We start from the raw sequence: 17,900 nt of genomic DNA, 5'->3' as shown, positions 1-17,900 counted from the left end.
CATCTTGCAATCTTGACAGCCGGTAAGTCTCTCACACTCCCGATCCCTCGGGGCACCTTGTCACTTGCACTGGTATCTCATTCGCTTGACTTTATCACCACGTCATCTTCATTCATCCTTCATTCAATGCTTTGCTTGATCTCTATGTACACAACTAGGATTACACTTGACTTCACTCGACCTCCTTGATCGTCCGACGCAAAGCACCCCACTTGGCCCCGATCATCCCGCCATCGGTCGACAAGTTGCATCAATCACCTGCATAACATAGACAAGCAAACACACATCTCCAACTTCATTATAGATTAGTCCATAATCAAAATACTCAGTTAAAGCACATCTCAGAAAAATCATGAACGCCGGATGGTCCAGCGGGCACATCTCCTGAGCGCTGGACTATCCAACGTGTGCAACTCTTCAGACTACGCAATTTGAAATCCTCTCTACAGAAGATATTCCGGCGTGCTCATCAACCAATTGCCGGAACATCCGACGAGCACAACTTTGCTAGACCCAAGTTTTGCAATCTCTCTGGAAGAAATGCTTCAACTATCTCTCCGACATTCATATCCAGCATCGCTGGACCATTCGTGAGAACTTGGCCCACTAGAGCCAACTTGCAGGCTCTCTGCAAGAAATACTCTGGCATTCATATCTCTCCATCACCGGCTCATCCGGCGTGCACTTGACCTTTTGCTTTTGAGTTGCATTACTCTAGCGTGTACTTGGTCTGAATGTCGAATCATCTGGCACATTCATTTTTCACAGTGCCAGATCACCCGACGTGCACAATCTTCCTGAACTCAGAAATGTCAACTCCAATTCTTCTGCAACTTTGGTTAGTAAAAGATCAACACTGAAGTATATAAACATGCCTACGCAATCCAAAAATCAACAAACCAAATCCACACGCTTGTCAATGACTCATCATATATAAACCAATACACATTTCCACTTGATTTCGAAGAAGAAGAAGAAGGTTATCCTCTTCAGGCACGACTTCGGAGGAATGGTCGCCCTCGAGTTCGTGAGGAGCACTCCAATGGCGTAGCTTGTTGCTAAAAACACAATTTTATCTCATTGCATAAACCATTATCAAAATTATTAAACTAAGTGTTTTCCCAAACATGGCTAAGCAATACTACCTTTGATCTCACCAAAACTCAGACGACAAGTAGATATGAGAAAGACTAAGATATTGCCTATCATGGGTTTCTCACTGACAACTATAAGCGCAGAACTTGATAAAAAAATATTTAGGAAAAACATAGGATAAAAATACATCAAAGACAACTTGCCTTCACCTTGGTGATTAGAGGGGTATTCGAATTACTGGTCCTGAAAACCTGCAAAATCTTCCTCCAGGACAGCGGCGTCTAATTGCAAAAGAAAATAAGGCAATAAACACCAAGAACACAAAAAGAGCTAAAAACACACCGAGCAACTTAATTCATTATTTTTATGATTTTTTGTGAATTATTTTCGAAGGAAACGATTAGATCGGAGTTGCAACGGTAGGGATATGACTTTGAAAGGGTGAAAGAATAGTGTATGAATTTTCTTGAGATTTTTTTGGAGGCTCTTGGCATTTTATGTGAATTTTCTGGATTTTCTAAGAATTTTAGGAATTTAAAAGTATCATAATGAATTAAAGAAACACTAAAAGAATTAAAAGATATTATTACAAATTATTTTACTAAAGAAAACCCATTTTCTAATTTATAATAATTATTTACTATTTTTCATTATAAAAACATTACAGAGAACCTATTTAAACAGTAAACAATTTATTCAACATTAATCAGAATTTTATTTATTATTTTAACCCTAAAATGTAATTAAAATATTTATTTTATCATTGAAAAACACATATAAAAGATTATCAGATTTAATAAAGAATTTTCCAAATTTTAATTATAAACAAAACTCTATTTTCAGATTAAACCAATTTTGTGAATTATTTTCCTACTGAAAGGGAAATTATTGTGCAAGCTAATATCAGCAGAGAAAAAAAGAAAAAGAAAAACAAGGAGCTGATATGGCGCTTTTGTCACCAAGGCGCGACACGTTAGTGCATGAAGGCTCCAAAACACGAATTGGATCTAAATGACACAAAAAGATAATATTAATGCTATACAAATATATTTTGAGGGATCTTGAACCTGCATGACAAGGGACAACAAGTTAGAGTATCGTTACTGTATTTACCTTTGAGAATATATTGCTCTTTAAGTTATGTCATTATACACAAGTTTGACTATCTATCTAGCTGTTAGGTTTTCTGAATTTGTACATGTTGTTGATCCCATGGATTGGTCCTAATGTTAGGTACATTCAAGACCTCTTAGAACAAAGGATTTTGAAATTGTAGGAACATAAAAAAAAAAATACAAGATTAAAGTTGAATATAAGAAATTTTTAATGGATCATTTGGATGCAGCAAAAAAAAAAAAAACATAGAAATAAGAGAACAGAGATAGAATAAAAAGAAATTAGGAGAATGGACGTCGTGCTAGGAATCCTCTATAGGAATTTTAGTGATTCAATCATTTGTTCTAAATGGTTCATAGGGATTTTTGGTATATAATTCAAATCTTTTTAAATTCCTCTATTTTTCCTTTAACCAAAAGGCTTCAGTTTTGACAGATTTGTAACGAACGCTGACCAGCCATCCTATGGGACGAATGAGCGATGCGTTGGACCACCGAGCTGGGCAACCAAAATAAAAGGAAATAAAAAAGAAAGACCAGCAGACCCCACCAGTCAGTGACCTACAGGCCACGACGACCAACATCCCTGAACAAAATCTCCAGCCCGGAATTCCGGTCGCGCTCCACTAATCCTAATCTCGATCGCTAATGGCGTGCTAATCCCCCCTCGCCATTAGCTTCAAGTAATTCCATTCCCGTCCCTATCGCGCCGGATCGCCGCGGCTGCTCCCCACCCCACTCCATCCATCTCCCCGCCTCAGATCCAGTCCCGATTCCGGCAACCCCGACGCCGGATCCCTCCTCCGCGTCTCCACCCGCCGCCGCCATTGTCAGAGGTACCGTCGCCGCCTCCTTCCGCTCTCGGGGATTCCGATCCGCGGGGATCCGGGTGCTTCCGCGCGCTTCGATCCGCCGCGGCATTGTGGGAGTTTTGCCGGTTGGTTAGTCTGATGCGAAGAGTGGTTCGTGCGAGCAGGTGATCGAGGGGGGAAGTTCAACTTGGCTGGTTGGATTCGGGAGGGAGGTACAGGGGAGGATGTCGAGGAGATCGGTGAATCCGAGCCGGCGGGTGGCGGACGGGGGCCTGCCGTCCGTCGGCGGCCTGCTCCACCCCAAGTCACGCTCGCCGCCCGTGCTCACCATTGCCCTCGTCATCCTGGTATTGTTTTGTGTGGCCAATTCTGTTCTTAGGAATTCTCATGTGTTTGGGTGATGCTGATGGTTTAGATGTTAATGTTTGCAGGGTGTCATTCTTCTGATCGCCTACTTTAACAGCAGCTCAGGTCGGTCAAAGACTCCCAGTTAGGTTTCACTATTTTTTATCTTTAATGTTGGATCCTGATTGGTTTAGAATTGCGAAATGACTACAGAACATTGCCTGTGATACATACAAATTTATCTCTTGTTTTCCATTCAATACTGAATATGAAAGTGGGGACGCACTGCTACTGACTGTTTTTGAAAAGTAATAATGCATTGGTATTATCATGTGTTGTTGAAAACTAAACTTAACATGTCATTCAAATGCTACAGGGGATCATTCTAGTATTCTACTTTATGGATATATTTGTGATTCAAAGAAATTAAATTGTGGTCTGTTCCAAAAGAGAATAAAAAAGCAGATGTTGCGTCCTTGTACCTCTTGTTTTGATTCTTGCTCCAATGACCAGGTGTAACTGTTACAGGCAGAGAAGCTGTGAGCAGGTCTGAAGGTATATTTTTCTTTTGTATCTTTGCCTTTTGTATCATATACTAACTTGCTGGTGTCATTTACAGTTTTAGACTCTTCTGCATCCTGATGCAACATTCTGCTTTTCTTGCTCAATCTTGCGCTTCTGATATGTCATTAGCTTACAGCTTGAAAATATTTTTTTTCTTTCTGATTTTAAGGTTGCACTTGCTATTATAATGTGCATGTCAGGCATTCAATTAGTTTTGCAACAATCCCGTAATATGCATTGAAGATACTTTGTTACTGTTGTCTTTTCATTGTTTAGTGGTGCTGTAACCTGCAAAGGCTTACAGACACATTTTGTATGTTGATTCATTCGAAGCATTTTCCTGGGCAGACTCGTGATTAGGTTGCGCGGCCTCCATGTTTGTGTCTGTTGTGCCCTATTTTGTTTTAACTGCTTTGGTGTTCTCACTAGGCCATGTAATGGTTAGTAGGTTGTTCAGATGCTATGAACTGATGACCAATAGTGGGCAGCAAGATAAATATAGTGTTTCCCTCCATGTTGTCTTTTTTATTTTGCTACCATACGGTTCAGGATAGACCAGTAGTTTATCCTCTAAATTGTGATACACTATGCCAGAAATAGGTCATTATCAGGTAGATATAATCCAAAGAGAATTCTAGTTCTCAGTTGCTTGAGATTTTGCTTATGTCTCAGTCACATTTCGACCTTAAAAATAAATCCCCGCAACTGTAAAATCCTATTGTTTTTACAGGCACGGACCTTCCCATGACCCACGACCGTAAAAATAATCCCACAACCGTAAAATCTGGCATAGTTTTTACAGTAACGAGTCCTGGAAGGTTTGTGACCGTAGAAAAAAACAAGATTTTACATTTGCGGGGATGAGCTTTTATGGTCACAAATGTGACCAAGAGATATGCAAGATCTCAGTCATGTGACGAGGAGACATACCCTAATCCAAAAGCCCAAAATAGGTACTTTAAATTGGCCAGTTTGCAGTGAACAGTAGTATTTTGGTTATTTGATTGCTTTAGTCATATTCTTTATATTTGTCTTTCCCAAAGTATTGGTGTGGGGAGTTTTATCATGCTCCTTATCTCAGACTTCTCTTTTGCATCTGCATCCAGGTTCTTGCACATCAGAAGTTATACGAGCACTTCCTTATCTCAAGAAGGCATATGGCAATTCAATGCAAAAGGTTCTCCATGTAGGCCCTGATAGTTGCACAGTAGTTTCTGACTTGTTGAAAGAAAAAAAGGTTGAAGCTTGGGGAGTTGAACCTTATGACTTGGAGGATGCTGATAGTAGCTGCAAAAGCCTTGTGCGCAAGGGCTTTGTCCGTATGTCTGATATTAAGTTTCCCCTTCCATACCGCCCAGATTCTTTTAACCTTGTTGTTGTGTCAGATGCTTTAGATTATCTGACCCCAAGGTATCTGAACAAAACACTTCCGGATTTGGCAAGGGTTTCCACAGATGGCCTTGTTATCTTTGCTGGTGTGTATATTTACTTTCTCGAAACGTTTACTTCCTTTTTCGTTGGAAGGGAATTTAGTTGACATATGCATGCCAATAAATGTAGTTTGTTTATGGTAAAAGATTCTTTTCTTCCTTTTTAAAAGTATACGTTTTATTACCTGCAAATTACATTAAGAGTACTGACTGTCATTTTTCCTTAGTTTTCTCTTACATTAAAAGAGAAGAATATTTTACTTGATTTTTTACTTGTACAATAATCGTCGATCCTGCCATTGTCCTTCTAAGTTTCTTTCTTTAAAAATATTAAGAACTGTTTGTATTTAACTGTATGTCGTGGACTACTCATGGGATTTCGTTGACTAAATGAACATGCAAAAAATTCGAAGGATGAACCTAAAAGATAAAAAATATTTCCAACAGATCTATATCTGTAGCTATTGCAACATCAGGTGATACTACCCTCTAGGAGGTCGAAGTAGTATTATTTTTTAATGTGTGATGTTAGGTCTCTGGAGTAGGAACAGCTTTAGGTCGAACTGTGCTACCTCTAAATAGCTTTTATGGCATAAGTTGTTTTAGTTAGCAACATTACGTAATGGCACCTAGACCCCCTGAATAACGTTCAACTCTTGGACTTCTTATAGCTTCATTTAGTAGATATCAATTTTGTGATACGTGGCCTGTGTACGATCTGTTATGGTGGATGCCATAAATTATCTGAGTAATAATTATTTCATTTACTTTGTTGCAGGCAATCCAGGTCAGCAGAAAGCTAAAGTTTCTGAACTACCAAAATTTGGAAGACCGGTATGCACAGATGATTCCAATTGCTAGCATACAAATTTGTTTTGCATATGACTTAACTGCATGTTGTTGGGTTTCATTTCTAGCGTACCCCCAACGTGCTAAGCACGTTGTTGTTGTTGTATGACTTAACCACATGATGCCCACTTTACTGAGCCCATGCCTTAAAAAAAAACTTATTGATACATTTCATGTTCATAATCCAAATAGCAGTGTATAAACATGGTATGATTAAGTTTACACTATAGGTTACTGATGGTCCACAGTAGCGCTTATTGCTTGTTTGTAACTACAGTAACCTTGCTTGTGTGGCATATTTTCTGTGGATGTATCGCACCCCAGAATTAAATTGCATCTGATATGTTGACCTAGTTTCTGTTATGAAGTAGGTTGAGACACTGTTGCTTATTGCCAACTCTGTTAGTCCATTAGTGTTGTTGATGGTATTGTTCAGAGACTGTTGGTGTGGCTGTTTTGTTAAGTTTATGCAAGTATTTATTTGGATTGAAGATACTACACTCTACTTAAGGCTGTAAAAAATTAAGACGATTTGTCATGACTGGCAAGGTAGGCCCGTCGCTGACAAAATCCGTTGTGTTTGTTTGTTCCCAGGCGAAGTTGCGGAGTTCTTCATGGTGGACTCGCTACTTTGTCCAGACTGGCTTGACAGAGAATGAAGGACCGCTGAAGAAGTTTGAAGAGGCTGCATCCAAGAACAAATATAAACCAGACTGTCAGATCTTCCACCTTAGTTCGTAGGATTATACTGAGCACGGTGATGCCTGTCCATGACATCGCACCAGTTTTGTAAGCAATATCTTTGCTTACCCGTTGACTTGCTCATCTTTCATGCGGAGGAATTGCCACACGAAAGAGCCACCGTCAGCTATAGGTAGCCTATGTAGGGAGGCTTTACCACTTGTTGCTAGAAATTCATTCTGAAAATTAAATTATGTGTTATCGAGAATTGCAAATTGAAGCCCTGACGACATATATATCTGTAACAACTTTACAGTGTTGTACCCTGTTATTCTTGGTGTACCAGTTGTTCACTGAGCAATCTCAATTGTAAACTCATCCAAGAGTAACAATTCCCTAGCCCTTTGTCTTCTTATGCCTATTAGTATGTCATTTTCAGAAGTTGGATGATGCTTAAAGTCTACCAGACTTCGGATTATACCTTTTATTTCATCGTTCTAGTGATAGGCTCAATTTAAGTCCCAACTGCAAGCTTCACCTAACAAGCTCAGGATAATAACAGGAAGGCACAACAAACAATACTAGAATTTGTCCTAAGGTCAGGTAACTCGTCCTCAACCTGCATCTATGTATAATAAATATATATTTCTTTTTTGTGTTCCTCCTTTTCTGCTAGCACAAGTCCTTTGATCTTCTTCTTTATATGAAGGGTGGTCTTCCTCCCCTCCCCAAGACCAGAATCAGAAACCACAAACTCATTGCCCCTACCCACCTGATTTGTTCTTGCAACCAATACTCCACAGCTGTTGCACAAGCTACTAGACTATTGCATCCTGTGCCCCCCTCTGAAGTGTAAACAGCATCTCTCTCCCACAAGCATGCAACCCATCACATCCTTCCAGACACATTATCCTCTCCTCCAGTTGTTGTGGCTGTCCTCTCTCTCATTGACCATTTCCCTTGCCTAGCAGCCCTAGCTAATCCAGTTGTTCTCCACCAAGTCCGATCGATTTGATTAGTCCAAGTTGTAAGCACATCTTTGTCCATCTTAGAGCCTTTACATAAACCCCTCCTATCCTCTCTCTCTCTCTCTCATTCGTTGCATCAGACCAAACACAGAGAGCAACAGTGGTTGTTGCTTTGCTTTTGCTTTGTTTGGTGAGAGAGCAGGCAGCTCGGCATCATGGAGGGGCTGCTGCCTTTCCTGTACAGGGCCATCATCAGCCTCGCCAACGGCGGGGAGACGCCCGTCGGCAACCCCTTCCGCAACGAGTCGCCGTCGGCGTCCCCACGCGCGCCGTACTACGTCCGCCTCGCCGGCGGCGCAGACCTGCCGGCCTTCCTCTCGCCGTCGACGCGCAGCTACTACGACCGCGGATGAATCATCCGCCGGTGCTTCTTCGTCGCCTGATGCAACATACTCCTACAAGATGCACGGCACGCAAAGAAGCGCAGCTTGTGAGCCGGTGATCGTTTAATTTGGTCGATGCTTTTCTTTTCTTTTGGTTATGTTTCCGAGTCTTTGTTCTCCTTTCTCCCTGCTTCTTGGAATAAAGGCAGCAACGAATCGACAGGCCTCGTCAAGGAGGCTCTGGTTCTGCCGTTGTATATACAGAACAGGTTCACTCTGGTGCTTGCCAAATTGCAAGCTCAGAGGCACGGCTGATATGAAACTATACATGTTTGTGTCTCCGATTTCAAGTGAGGGCTGACTTTATGATGTTCTTGTAGAATTGTGCATGATCATCTTGCTGTTGTTTGGTCCTTTAATTTGAGGCGTACTCTGTGCTTAATTTCTTCGGCGGTCTCCTGCTGCTTGATCCTTCAATTTCGGGCATACTCTTTGTTCAATTTCTCCCATCTTCTTTTGCAAATTAACCTGAGATAATTCAAACTGTATGTCTGTATTCGTCTTATGTATCTCTCAATCGGACCTTCATTTCAAGCATGGACGACATGGCGCTACGATTTTTACAGAGCACATCTTTTTGAACCCAAAATTTCCAGAGCACTAGAGCAGCACTATTTTCTCACGGATCGCGCTTGATGGAAGCTTTTTGTACTATGCAGGCATCAAATACGAAGAAAGGAAATAGAAAACCATGCCATAGGTGCTCAAGACATTTGGAGGACTCGGATATTTCGTCGCGGACACTCAACTCTGGAACACGCGTTTTCATAATGATTGTGCCGAATTATATTTATATATATCCTTAGACGTCTCGATGTCACCTTGGTATGAAGGCCGAAAATTATACTTTAAATTCTATGAATTTGTTAAGCTACATAAATCTCGGAGCTAAATTCTGCCAAACAACCTAAGTCTCACCGTTTCATGCAAAATCGCAAACGCGGAGTAGATGTGGAAGCTCCTGATGCCAGCCTTTCACTAACGTGTGGGCCACACCATACGGCAGGTAGAGTGATGAGCATTCTATAAATGTCCATCTAAGGACATCTTCAATTATTGAAGATAACTACTATCTCTTATAAAAAAAACATATTTCTTAATGTTATTACTAGTATCATTTTTTATATCTCACAGAAGAGAGAAGGGTAAGCACTAACTCTTGAAAAAGATAAAAAATTAGTACTTACAAGTTACTTTGTTCTATAAGTATAAAGAAATACAAATAATTATTTTTTAAAAATATATATTTTTAACTAAAATATAATAGCTATATATAACTATTGGAGATGGCTTAATAAACAGCCCCCAATCCAAAGCCCAAGCAAACCCCTACCCCGTCGCCTTATCCCCTCTTCCTCTCCTCCCCACACCGCCATGGCCTTCGTCTCCGCGACCGCCTCCCTCCTCGTCCCTGTCCCGTCCGCCGTCCGCGGAGGCGCCAGCGCGTCCGCCTACCCGCAGCCACGGCGGCCGCTCTTGCCTCCTCTCCGCGCGGCGAAGGGCTCGAACTCAGCGCCGGTGGTGTTGGAGAGCAAGGTCAAGACCAAGAAGAAGAAGGGGTCCGGCGCCGGGAACCTACCCGGAGCCCTCGACGTCGAGATCAGGGAGGCCCAGGAATACCTCGACAGCGACGAGCAGGTGACGCACGCGCGTTTCGCTCCTTAAGAGTTTTCCGGTCCGGTCGAATTATGTGGTAATATGTAGTCCCCTCGTCGAAGTAGTGGGATTTCGCTAGTAAAAGAAGTGTCTTTGGCCAATTTAGAGATGAAATTGCCATGGAGAAGACAGCTTTACTGAAATTTTGTCAAATTCTAGCGATGTCTTCGTGAATGATGGGTAGGTGTTTACTGCTGATTGTTCACTTAGTTCAATACTAGGCCACATCTCTTGCTAGTTGCTAACTTATCGCTAGGTTGCAGACACACCTATAATTTGGTGTGTAAGGGAGAGAGGGAGAGACCAATTTACAGTGTAACAATTGTCTTGGTAATCTGAGGGGTGGATTAACGAGCGGCTTGGCTCGTTAAGGCTTGGTTTGTTAATGCTCGTTTCGAGAACGAGCTGGCCTGGCTCAGCTCGTTAAGACTAACGAGCTGAAAAGGGATTTCAGCTCAGTTCGTTAGAAAGCTCGAGCTGCCTCGTTTGGCTCACAAGCCAAGCATAGTTCAACTTCAATGTCAAGAACCCATGTGAGATTAATCACTTTAACAATGTTTAAGCATGTTAATAATATTTAAAATGATAACCCATGACAGCATTACGAAAATTACCAACGGGGGACAACAAATACAAAGAATATAGATGTTTCAACACTTAGTATAGTTTTTCTGATTACTATGCTTGGCTTATAGGTTGGATGACAAGTCAAGTTTAGCCAAACATAATAAAATCAATGAATTATTGAAGTCAGGGTTTGTGATTGTTATATTTATTGAGCCTAACGAGCTAATCGAGCGGCTTGTAAGCTGTCTTGTTAAGAAAACGAGCTAGAAAGGAGGCTCAGCTTGGTTTGTTTAGAAGACTGAGCCGAGCTGAACCAAACCGAGCTTGGGAACGATCCGAGCTGACTCACGAGCCTTGAGTTTTTTTGCCAGCCCTAAATCTTACCACTTAATGCTAGTTCACATAGAGGATTTGCTATACACAGAGAGAGCTTGCATATCTCCTAATTACCCAAATTCTGCAGTCATGGTATCTATATTGTGTAAGAGGTCATATACTAGCAATTTGCCATATGAGTTGGCATTCAAAGAGCTATTTATCCTTGCATCTACTATTTACGGTCCCATTTGATCATCCAGATTTCCTACTTTCTTGCATTTACATCTCTCAGATGTTCACCTGAATATCTGCTGAAGAGCCTAATGTAAATAAACCATCTATTTGGTATTTTCTTTTCTTGTGTTTGCCGGACGCTTCGTGCATGTATACATATGACCGATAATAAAGCATGCCGGTGGTACTTCTTTGCATGTAAGTTGTAATCACCTTTCATACGTATTACAGCTTAGCTCGGTTTCATGTTGCCTATTTATAATAATATCCCCAAAGAAGCAAGGATACTTGGACTGCATTTCCTCTGAGCAGCTGCAATCATTCGGCTGATGTCAAATCACCCAATCATTCCAATGATTTTTTGGGGAGTATAATTTTAAATCAGTGGGACCAATGATTGAGTTTGTTGAGGGTTTGGTTTCAGTTTTGAACTACTTGTGGCTCCACGCCAGAGCAATGTTCAAACGGACATTGAGGTTGATGGATTATCCAGTGATCCTGAAAAGACTATGGACAGATGTTACTTTCTGCAAGATGTAATACTTAGCTGTAAAATTTACATGGGCATCAGTTCATTTTTGAGGCACTTCACATCAGTCCTTGGCCTTTGCAAATATTTAAGCCTTTTAGCTGTATTCATTTATCCTTCTTTTAACAGGAACCTGTTTCGGACAACTTCCCATTTGAAATCCTTGACGAAGAGGGTATGAGCGTGGTTATTTTGAAAAGGGACTACAAGGATGAGAAGATTGAGGTCATCGTCAGCATGCCTAACTTAGAAGGGGGTCCTGAGTTTGATGACGAAGATGGTGAGGGCGATGGTGAGAGTGCTGGTAAGGACGATGAAGAAGCAGAAGATGAAGATGATGAGGGTGCCGGAGATAGTAGCGTTTCTCTAAAGGTGGTAGTCTCCAAAGGGTCTGGCCCAAAGCTCGAGTTCACCTGTACAGCCTTTCGTGAGGAGATCACTATTGATGATATGCTAATAGTGGAGAAAACAGACACAAAAGGAGAAGAGAAATTGCCGTTCGAGGGCCCTGAATTCACGTAAGCGATATCAGTTTAAATATCAGTTTTGGGTCCTATAGTACGATGTTAGCTACTAATCCACTCATTTACTGGCTCATTTTCTATTGCAGCGAGCTCCCCGTGATTGTGCAGAAAGGCCTATTCAAGTTCTTGGAGCAAAGGGGGATCACGCTATCGGCTACAAACTACATGCACGATTACATGGTGACGAAGCAGACCAAGGAGTACATCCGGTGGATGACGAAGTTGAAGGACTTCGTCAGGCAATGAGGAATGGCCAAGCTGACATGGCAACATTTTTGGTAGCTTAGCCTTAGAGAATGTGTTACAAGAATACTAAGATTACGCAAAGCTTCTCCCCCTCTCTAAAAAGAAGGGATCAATGTATCTGTATCAGATGGCGAAACCGGGGCTCAGATAGATTTCCAACTATGTTTCAAGAAAACTAGAATTAGTGGTCGCTACGAGCTGTTATCATTTCTCTGCTGCTTGTCTGGATATATGTTGTTCCTAAAAAAATCTGGATATATGTTTTGGAATTCTGATGATTGGGATGATCCTGTGCAGCAATGAGCACGTTCTGAATCAAGCTAAAGATATGTGTTTTGTTTAGGATACTAAAGAACAAATGATCAGCTATGAGGCAGTGCTGTTGGGCTCGCGTTGGCCTGTAAACTTGTTCTGGTATATTCTGAGACCTCTGGCTTCTTTAGGAGTGATGATAAGTAAAATCAGTGATGATTTATTAGTACTAGCTATGTGCCGGTTTATAACAAAAATATAAATATTAAGTACGATAACATCAAACATAAATATTAAGGTATAGAGATATAGATACGCTATAGGAGTTCTGCTAAACGAATACGTCGGGAGTGATACCGTAATTTGATTTCAGATAGGATCCGAAAAATTAGATGATGATTATCCACTAATTTTTCTCGTAATTTCTTTATTTATTTTTATTAGTAAAATATATCTCATATATATAGCTGTTAACAAGACGGGAGGCTAAAGAAATAAGATGAATGACAAAAATAGGTAAATTATTTGAATTTTAGGAGTTTTTATTATATGAAAAGAGAGTAGGGGAAGATGTATTGTGAGAACCAACTCATGATATACCCACAAATCCAGGCCATTTCAAGACTGTCTCAAAAAGAGGGAAACCAACATCTCGTTGGTCTCATCGAATGTACCTTGAAATAGTTGGACAAAGCCTTTAAGGAAGATGACATGATAAAAATATCACTGCATTAACAAAAAAATATGGATCCAAAATCTTACTCTACTCGAGTTATCCTGTATCGCAGATCACTGAAATTTTCAGAACCATATACTGACACGATAATGAGTGATTCATTATTCTTGTTGTGAAATAAGCTGCGGGTAACTTCATCAGGACTCCCATTCAGAAAGCATATTCTCTGATTTGTCCCTGCAAATATAAGAAGACAATCTCAGGATAGCCAAATGGCACAAATGGACTGCAAGAAGGCAAACATACCTCTACTAAAAGCATCACATACACCTGATTATGATAAAGCAGAGACTAAATCACGAGCACCTTCCACAAATCTTGCTCGTTACACTAAGGCATTTCCACAAGCATCTTCTAAGCATCCATCAAGGAACCAACAAGCTGATGACAAAACTGGTCAGACATTCCCCAAAACACCCTGCAAGCATTGCACATATTACCCAATATGCATATAAAAATCCAACTGAAAAGAGTAGAGATCGATCTCCCGGAGATCGGAATCCGGGATGAGGTTCTCATCGCATCCTTCCGAGATCATCTCGGCGGTGCGGCGGGAGCGGGAGAGTAGGCTAGTGAAGCAGGCGTCGAAGGAGTCAGAGAGGAGCATTTGGCGGGAGGTCTCGGCCTGGGACTCGCCATTGGGCGTGAGCACGGACATGTCAGAGCTCCCATGGATGCGGCCCTCCGCGTTTCACGTCAGCCCCACCGCCTCCATGCCGCACCGGCTGCCGCTCCGCGTGGCGGCCCTCCTGCTCTCCTGCCTCTCACTCGCGTCCTCCGAGCCGGACGCGGACAAGGCTAATGATCATAACAAAAATAATCAATCCAGCACAGAAAAAGAATCAACTAGCTAATTATAACTCACTAGCACTAATTATAACTCAGTGACAACCGTATATGTATTTTACTTACGTAAAATTAATTCAGATATAACAATTAAAAAATAAAAATATAAGATAAAAAAAGATATTTATAAACATAAATTTAGAATATTATCATATATTTTTAAAGGAGGAGAATAGCGAGTATCTAGACATGAGGGTAAAGAAGATTATATCATCTGAAGGTTGTTCGTAGCAACGCTGTGAGGAGGATCTAGATGGTGACTAATTCGTAAGTGGATGAAAATAATTCTTTCATAATACTTTAGTGTAAAAATAGCGTGATGGAGACGACCTCTGTGATAGACGAGTATTGAGGCGGCGTGCAGACGACGTCGCACTCTCTCCGAGAAGCTGACATTGTAGGCAAAGTGCGAGAGATAGCACACCCCCTGGAGAAACCCGACGATGAATATACAGAATATAAATATTAGACGTTACGTATGTAAGATAAATAATAAGAGATTGAATGTATTTTTAAATGTATAAAAATTAAATATTTGACTTCTAGATATGTAAAATAAATAATAAGATATTGAATGTATTTTTATAAGCAAGAATAGAGTCTAACTTTGCATGATGATCATTTGATTAATTTGGATAAATAGTGAAAATTAATCAGATCTATCACAACTTATGTATTTTACGGAAGTGTAGATTTATCTATAGAGGATGTAGATAAATAGCTAATCTCGTTTAAAATAATTGAAAAGAAATACCAGTAGAAAACCCAAAACCCGATTCCTTTCTTGTTTCCCAAGAAGAACAGCTTGGACGGAAATCATGAAACAGAACAGGTCAGTGATCAACCTGACAGTTCGGTCCCCACTCTGGCCCTCCTCCTTAAACCCCTCGCCTTCCTGAAATCCTAAACCCGCAAACCCTAGACCTTTACACGCCGCCGCCTCCTCCCAGACATGGCTTTCTTCGCCGCTGCCCGCCGCGCCGCGGCCTCCTCCCTCCCCCTCCTCCGCGCCTCCGCCTCGGGTGCCCCCCGCCCCGCGACCCTTCTCCGCCCCCTTGCCGCCGCCGCGGCGCGGCCGCAGCCTCGCGCGATGCCGTTCTCGTCGGCGCCCGCGACGAGGCCCAGCTCCGACGCCGAGCTCCTCGGCATCATCGACTCCGAGATCAAGTGCGCCGAGGACTGCGACGACCACGGCCGGGTGCGTTCGCCGATTCCCCTAGCGCTTGTTCCGCTATTTCGCTCTACCGTAACATGACCCTCCTTATTTTTTGCATTCTGAATTCCTTGTTACTTGAAATCTAGACCTTTAGTCGTATTAGCGTGAACGCGAGCGAGCAATTCGTGGCCTGTTGGTAGTTGATGCGATTATTTGTTACATGTTGATATGTATTATGTTGCAGCTTTGCGAATTGGGGTCTGATATTGTCATCCAAATCGAAGGACTTTTAGGTAGTTTTGGTGTATAGCTCTTTTGATCTCATCTGTATTTCCATACCACAGTTGGTAGCGTTGTCCTGTACTTCTGTTAACCTTATACCCAATGCTCTAAATTTTTATCTGCACGGAGGCAGTATTTTGTTGTGATATGAGGGTTTTGCCACTGTCCGGTCCATGTTAATTGCCACTGTACTATTGATTAGTTAGTTTTAATAGTTTCGGCGTCTTCGGTTCTGCAGTTGTAACATTACTGTAGTAGTTGACCGATGGTGTGTTGTATTTAATTCTAATGGAAAGGTTGCTAGTGCCTTCGCTGTCACGGCGCTCTATGTTCTTTTGTTTCTGGTGCCTTTGTTCTTTTTATACTATCATTTTGTTGATGTTGTGTGGTTTTATTTGTGGCAGTCTGGGGGAGTAGCTGATGCATATTTTGCTGTTGCTTGGTATTGTTATGTGTCAGTGTGACCGGTTTGATATCTTCTTTGTGATTCCAATCTAAAGCATCCTGCTTAAGTATTTCAAGCTGGTCTGAAGGGAATAGAAACTGAAATTGAATGAATTAGTTGCTATGTCCATTTAATTTTACTATTAAACACTTAGGCTTTTGTCATTCCTGTTTGAGACTTTTGAGTTGCGATGGGTACATGCGTAGGATATAAGATAGATAGTTTGTGAAATGCAATGGTTTAGCAGTTTAGCACAGCCATGCATGATTTTGCTACTCAAATATGAATATGGATGCTGGATGACACACCGCTCATGGTGGTTCCTGTGCCAGCTATTGTGGGGGATCTGTCAGTCTGTTCTGATCTTCTGCAGGGAACCCTGCCTAGGAGGAGTTCCATATTCGCCGTAGAAAGAGCTACTTGTTAATTTTAGTAGTGTGGTGTTGTGGTTGAGTCCTCATTTGTTCGTCGTAAAACAGGTTGAGGAGATTCCAGACAACTTCCCTTTCAAAATCAGTGATGAGAAGGGGATGAATGCAATTACTCTTTCAAGAACTTATCAGGGTGAGCAGATCGAGGTTCTGGTTCACATGCCCAGCCTAGTCACTGGAGATGAGCCTGATCAAGAGCGGGATGGTGAGGATGAGGATGCAGACAAGGAGGGAGATGAGAATCAGGAAGATGACAGTGAGAAGCCCCCACAGTCGAGCATACCTCTCACGGTCACTGTCTCCAAGGGTGTCGGGCCCACCCTTGAATTCACCTGCACTGCCTATCCCGATGAGGTCATCATCGACAGCTTGTCTGTGAGGCAGCCGTCAGGGAACGAGGAAGAAGATTTGATTGCATATGAGGGCCCTGATTTCAAGTAAGAGAGCATAACTTAGCTAGCTCATTTTTATTTCTTGAATAGACGAGTGTTTGCCTTAATCACTGGTTAATACCGATACCCAACACGCTCTTTGTCTGCTGCAGTGACCTTGATGAGAACCTGCAGAGGGCATTCCAGAAGTATCTGGAGCTGCGTGGCATCACGCCCATGACCACAAACTTCTTGCACGAGTACATGATCAACAAGGACAGCCGCGAGTACCTCCTCTGGCTGACGAAGCTGAAGGATTTCGTCAAGCAGTAGAGATTAACGCCATTGCTCGCCGTGAATAAGATTAGTCAATTTTTTATTTTTTTAATGCAAATCCCATTCTGAGAGCCAAGAGCTGCTTTTGTTTCACACAAGTATTAAGGACGCATATGCTTACCCTAGCACTTAAGTTCGTTTTCATGGCTGTGTTTTTGGCGGTATGATAACGACCTATGATCCGGAAGTTGAAACTTGGAACCGGTGATACTGTGGAACGGCTTTTAGTAGGATTCAAAGTGCTGTTGCTCTGCTTCTCTGCCACCACAGACATGCATATGCAAAAATCAATTTGCTTGCAACATGTGCTCTGTGCTTTTAGAATATCTCGTTTGGTGGAACTTTCTGCATTTTATTTTTGGTGATCATCATACTGCCTCTATAATTTGCATCCTACAATAAAACGAACTTGGCATAAAGGTTCTGTGATATGTACAGTTTTATCTCGCCGTTGAGAGACAGGTACTTTGACCAACGAAAAGAAGTTGGCATACTCGTGCCTGATTCTGCAGCCGTCGCTACAGAAGGCGGTAGCCGCTCCATGTTACCAGAATATCTGGTTTAGAACATAGAGATTCAGAATGAGGAAGAGGAGAACCAGAGGGGCAGAGGAAGAAGACAGCAATCAGAGGTTCAGGAGAGTTTTCATCTAAATTTTTCTTGCCTCCT

At 41.8% G+C, this 17,900-nt stretch overlaps 3 protein-coding genes across 4 annotated transcripts; all 3 read left to right on the top strand.

Annotated features, from left to right (window-relative positions):
• The first annotated feature begins 2,634 nt into the window (after positions 1-2,634).
• On the top strand, positions 2,635-7,288 carry LOC133896333 (probable pectin methylesterase CGR2). Of its 2 annotated transcripts, none has more exons than XM_062336913.1 (7): positions 2,635-3,046; positions 3,187-3,369; positions 3,454-3,511; positions 3,881-3,922; positions 5,038-5,406; positions 6,140-6,195; positions 6,805-7,288. In XM_062336913.1, the coding sequence occupies exons 2-7, from the start codon at positions 3,247-3,249 to the stop codon at positions 6,949-6,951; spliced, it is 795 nt and encodes a 264-aa protein (XP_062192897.1). In that variant the 5' UTR covers positions 2,635-3,046; positions 3,187-3,246; the 3' UTR covers positions 6,952-7,288. The 2 variants fall into 2 exon arrangements, with proteins under 2 accessions (XP_062192897.1, XP_062192906.1); XM_062336922.1 differs by having other exon boundaries at positions 2,638-3,046; positions 3,454-3,493.
• Positions 7,289-9,590: 2,302 nt separating this feature from the next.
• On the top strand, positions 9,591-12,663 carry LOC133896323 (uncharacterized protein At2g39795, mitochondrial-like). The gene is made up of 3 exons (XM_062336904.1): positions 9,591-9,940; positions 11,736-12,124; positions 12,217-12,663. Exons 1-3 carry the CDS (start codon positions 9,677-9,679, stop codon positions 12,374-12,376), a joined length of 813 nt encoding a protein of 270 aa, XP_062192888.1. The 5' UTR covers positions 9,591-9,676; the 3' UTR covers positions 12,377-12,663.
• Positions 12,664-15,103: 2,440 nt separating this feature from the next.
• On the top strand, positions 15,104-17,522 carry LOC133896311 (uncharacterized protein At2g39795, mitochondrial-like). Its single transcript, XM_062336895.1, has 3 exons — positions 15,104-15,408; positions 16,573-16,961; positions 17,069-17,522. The coding sequence occupies exons 1-3, from the start codon at positions 15,163-15,165 to the stop codon at positions 17,226-17,228; spliced, it is 795 nt and encodes a 264-aa protein (XP_062192879.1). The 5' UTR covers positions 15,104-15,162; the 3' UTR covers positions 17,229-17,522.
• The last annotated feature ends 378 nt before the right edge of the window (positions 17,523-17,900 follow it).

This window comes from Phragmites australis, chromosome 2, assembly GCF_958298935.1.
Source record: "Phragmites australis chromosome 2, lpPhrAust1.1, whole genome shotgun sequence".
Taxonomy (NCBI): Eukaryota; Viridiplantae; Streptophyta; class Magnoliopsida; order Poales; family Poaceae; genus Phragmites; species Phragmites australis.
Note: the sequence above shows the minus strand (reverse complement) of the source record. Positions and strands in the feature narration are given on the sequence as shown.